This window comes from Neoarius graeffei, chromosome 11, assembly GCF_027579695.1.
Source record: "Neoarius graeffei isolate fNeoGra1 chromosome 11, fNeoGra1.pri, whole genome shotgun sequence".
Taxonomy (NCBI): domain Eukaryota; kingdom Metazoa; phylum Chordata; class Actinopteri; order Siluriformes; family Ariidae; genus Neoarius; species Neoarius graeffei.
The window spans coordinates 7927584-7932583 of NC_083579.1; the positions used below are offsets into that span (position 1 = coordinate 7927584).

The 5000-nt window shown below is 40.8% G+C and overlaps 1 protein-coding gene across 3 annotated transcripts in view; it reads right to left on the reverse strand.

Annotated features, from left to right (window-relative positions):
• The window catches only part of map4k3b (mitogen-activated protein kinase kinase kinase kinase 3b), a 51225-nt gene that overhangs the window by 22054 nt on the left and 24171 nt on the right, over positions 1-5000 (reverse strand). For all 3 annotated transcript variants that reach the window (XM_060933355.1, XM_060933356.1, XM_060933354.1), the window contains exons 7-13: positions 4637-4679; positions 4479-4551; positions 3319-3450; positions 2978-3040; positions 2791-2872; positions 2114-2239; positions 1323-1401 (exon numbers count right to left, since the gene is read on the reverse strand). In XM_060933355.1, the coding sequence (XP_060789338.1) occupies positions 1323-1401; positions 2114-2239; positions 2791-2872; positions 2978-3040; positions 3319-3450; positions 4479-4551; positions 4637-4679 (598 nt within the window). The remainder of the gene's footprint in view (positions 1-1322; positions 1402-2113; positions 2240-2790; positions 2873-2977; positions 3041-3318; positions 3451-4478; positions 4552-4636; positions 4680-5000) is intronic.

Genomic DNA, 5000 nt, shown 5'->3' on the forward strand with positions numbered 1-5000 from the left:
CACGCAAGGGTCATTTTTGAAAAACATTTTAGGTCTATTCTGTATGATTTGATTTGTGTTTGGGATGCAAACAGCGCGCCTTTTGGCGGATGCCGCCTGAATCGCGCAGATCCGGTTTTTTTTTTAGGGGGGGGGCGTTGGAGTGTGTGATTATAATTTCAAAGTAAATTCTGTATTAAAATTACTAAATAAGCAAATCCGTTACAGTCCATGAAACAGGAAGTATAAGGATGAGAAAAAAACAGTTTAAATCGGAAAGCTGCGCACATTTGCGCAGCCCGAGCGGTGTGCAGGACTGCGCAAATGTGCGCAGCTTTCCGATTTAAACTGTTTTTTTCTCATCCTTATACTTCCTGTTTTATGGACTGTAACGGATTTGCTTATTTAGTAATTTTAGTACAGAATTTACTTTGAAATTATAATCAGACACTCCAACGCCCCCCCTAAAAAAAAAAAAAATAATAATAATAATAAAAAATCGGATCTGCGCGATTCAGCTGTGAAAAAGGCGCGCTGCGAATATATAAAGTTGTATATATCAGACAGCCTTTAAAGTTTGATGAAGTCAGTTTCAGGCTTTGGCAGCCCTGCATAGTCACTTGAAAATGCATCTTTGTCCACTTCGTAGGGGTCAATTCCCCCAATCAAGGCCAGTTTGGCTGCATACCGTTGTCGTGAGATGTCGTCTAATGTATCTATATACTTCTGTTTGCTTGATTTTGCCGACATTGATCTTTATTTTAGAAAATTGACTATATAACTTCATAAATTCGTCCGAGATAACGTAGCCGGTAGTGGCGATGGTCCGTTTTGTTTGCCCCCCCAAGATGGCAGCTGGGGGGCGTTCCCCGGAATGCCGTGACGTCAGTGAAAACTATCTATTCAGAATTCCTCCACAAAAAGAGTCAGCATTCTCAGAATTCCCAAAAAAAATTCCAGTAAGCATTCCAGTCAGAATTAAAATATATATATATATATATATATATATATATATATATATATATATATATATATATATATATATCCTCGTCAGCATTCCAGTCAGAATTCCCTAAAAAAAATCCTAGTCAGAATTTAAAAAAAATTAAATAAAAATAATAATAAATTCCATAGTAAGCATTCCAGTCAGAATTTCAAAAAAAAAAAAAAAAAATCCTAGTCAGCATTTCAGTCAGAATTCCCAAAACATTCGTCAGCATTCCCAACCAAACTAACTCAATTTCTGAAATGTTTCATCCACACACATGCACAAACACACCCATACACATTCTCACACACACACTGAAATTTGGGGAAAAAAAAAAGCCCACACACACACTCACAGTTGATCTCCGACAGTGTCTTTTTATCCCGTGAACTTCGGCTTGCTGATGTGATCCGCTGAGGAACGTGCACCGGAGACTGCAAACACACACAAAATATACATTTTAATAATGTTTTTATAGTAAAAAGCACACAAATGTCCTCAGTAAGGAACCGATCCTCAGTGTCTTTTTACCAATTCTTATTTATGATGTTCTATGTGTAAGAATTGAGGTGGCACTGATTTGATACCCAGCGAAACATAGTGGATCAAATATCAGAGGGGGAAAAAAAAAAAGAGCAAATTCGAGCTGAAGGTGTAAAGGAGGGGGAAAAAAAAAAAAAAAACTTAACTGAAGAAAAAACTTTTTTGTTTTCCTGTATTTCAGTCACGTGCTTCAGTTTAACATTGATTTTAAAGCTTAGCAGTTTTCCCAGGAAAAATAAATCTGGGATAAACATCAGGATCTATCGGTAGTCCAGGGTTCAGCAGTGGTAACAATGTTAAGGGAGAATTCCGATCCTTTAAAATGGAGAACTTGATTTAAAAGGAACACCACTCCCACTTCGGGAAAAGTGACGCCGTGATCGAGCGTCTGAAGAGGAGAACCTCTCGGAATTCTGTCCCATCACTCGGCTTTACTTCCTGGTCAAAATGTACGTTCTTTATAATCGCAGCTGAATTGAAACCAAACCCCTGAATTTACTGTTCAAATAAAGAAAGTGAGTAAAAGTGTGATGTAAAAGGGGAAAAATACAGTATATATTTCTTTTGAACCTCAGTGACAAATGTCAGAGGTTGTGACCTCACCTCAGGGTCGGCTTCCTCGTCCTCGCCGTCGTGGCTGTCCTCCATGTCGGTGTGGTCGGGGTTGCTCACTTTGTCCAGCAGCTCGATGGCGAGGGTACGACTCAGCGGCTGCGATACGAACGGGTGCTGGACGAGACAGGAAGTGAGTGTACGTGATGTCAGCGAGTGGAGCGACGTGACCGGACGAAAGCCTGGCTTTAACGCTCCCTATTCAATTTTAGGTGCTTTATATTTTATAATTTCACTAAAACCAAAACTAAAAATGAATAAATGAACAAAAACAGTTGGTCTGGTGTTTTCTCAGAGCAAATACTTACATCACTTCCTGTATAGGATTCCTTTGAGTAAATAAATTTGATTACTTAGACACTAATTAAATAGCAGGCTAAATGTTTTGCACGACTTGGTTCAGTATTCTACAGACATGCTTTGGTCATTGCATCATTTCCTGTACTGCTTGCGTTGGGGTGTAAAGTTAAAATGTATTTTTTAAACCTTATTTTCTAAGCAGCGAGCACGTCTACTCTTTCGTGTACTCAGAGGCTGTATTTTGTTATTGTCCTGTAATTGATGCCTTTGGGTTTATCGAAAGAACTCATTCAAATCAGGAAAATTTTTAACAAGTGGATGAGCGAGAGTTAAACCTGCTGCTGGAGCAAGCCAAGAATAAAACACACCTGCAGCAGTTTATCTGCCGTCGGTCTCTTCTTCGGGTTTTTAATCAGCGCCATTTTCACAAAGTGATGGAAGTTATTCGTCCTGAGTGCAAGAAAAGAGAGGAAGTCTTTTTACAACTTCTTACATCATCTAAAATGGTAAAGGCTTCTAAAAATGTCTTTAAAACATGCACGCACACACACTCACCATTTCAGTTTATCTTTCAGTTTAGGAGGCTGGAAGTTGCTCTTGGTCATAAGGAAAAGAGCTCTGAACGAGAGAGACAAGAAAATCAACACACACTAATAAATAAAAAATAAATATATATACACACACACACACACACATGCACGCACATACATTATATATATATATATATATATATATATATATATATATATATATATATATATATGCACGCACATACATTATATATATATATATATATATATATATATATATATATATATATATATATATATATATACGCACATATATATATATATATATATATATATATATATATATATATATATACACACACACACCTCATTGGGTGTAGGTCGAACATGGGAGGTTGCAGTTCAGCCAGCTCTATAGCAGTGATGCCCACGGCCCAGATATCACACAGCTGATTATAACCTCCCTTACGCTCTACTGCAGCCACCTCCGGAGCCATCCTACACACACACACACACACAGAGAGAGAGATGTATTGCTATTCACTTGAATGCAGCTTTATTAATTGATGATGTTGATAGAGGCCACACCCCCTTCACTCAGACTAACAAACAGGAACACACCCCTTTCACAAAGACTGAGGCCACACCCCCTTCACTAAGGCTAACAGGCACAGAGGCCACACCCCTTCAAAGACTAAGAGGCCACACCCCTTCAAGTAAAATAAGGCGGCTACACCCCCTTCACTGAGACTAACAGTTAGAGGCCACACCCCCTTCCCTCAGACTAAGAGGCCACACCCCCTTCCCTCAGACTAACAGGCACAGAGGCCACACCCCCTTCCCTCAGACTAACAGGCACAGAGGCCACACCCCCTTCCCTCAGACTAACAGGCACAGAGGCCACACCCCCTTCCCTCAGACTAACAGGCACAGAGGCCACACCCCCTTCCCTCAGACTAACAGGCACAGAGGCCACACCCCCTTCCCTCAGACTAACAGGCACAGAGGCCACACCCCCTTCACTCAGACTAACAGGCACAGAGGCCACACTCCCTTCACTAAAACTAAGAGGCCACACCCCCTTCCCTCAGACTAACAGGCACAGAGGTCACACCCCCTTCCCTCAGACTAAGAGGCCACACCCCCTTCACTCAGACTAACAGAGGCCACACCCCTTCACTAAAACCAAGAAGCCACACCACCTTCATTCAAACTAACAGAGGTCACACCCCTTTCACAAAAAGAAAACAGACATAGTCCGAGTTAAGGGGGTGTAGCCTAACAGACAGAGGCCACACGCCTTTCGTTAAAACTAAGAGGCCACACCCCTTCACTAAGAGACAGAGGCCACACCCCTTTCACAAAGACTAAAAGGCCACAATGCCTTAACTCAAACAGGAACAGAGGCCACACCCCCTTCACTCAGGCTAACAGGAACAGAGGCCACACCTCCTTCACTCAGACTAACAGGCACAGAGCCAGCCCCCCCCCTTTTTAGAAGCCAGGAGAAGAGAACAAGACTTTACCAATATGGTGTTCCAATGAAAGACTTCCTCTTGGCCAGAGTGGCTGAGATCTGAGCCGAGACGCCAAAATCCGCTACAACGACAGAAACACAGATGATTTTACTATCATTTATCATTATATTTGATAAATTTATATACAGCGTGATCATGTGGCTCACCCAGCTTCACATAGCCGTTATCGGTTAGTAAGATATTCGCTCCCTGTGAGAAAAAAAAACCAAAAACAAAACATGAAGAAACTTGAAGGTAGCAAAACTTGACTCTAGGGAACTAATCAGTCCCCCCAGGATTCCGCGGGCCTTTTTTGTGATTGTTGTGGGCTAAAATGTCTGATGTTGCGGGGTTTTTCCAAAAAATTGCGATGAAAGTTGTGGTGTTTTTTTAGGTTTTTGTTGCGATTACATTGCGGGAGGAAGTGAAAGTTGCGAGAAATTGTTACGATTTTCTCTTTTTGTGATTAAAATTGAGTGATATGTTAAATATTAAGTTATTACTGAAAAACTATTGATTAAAAAAACAAAA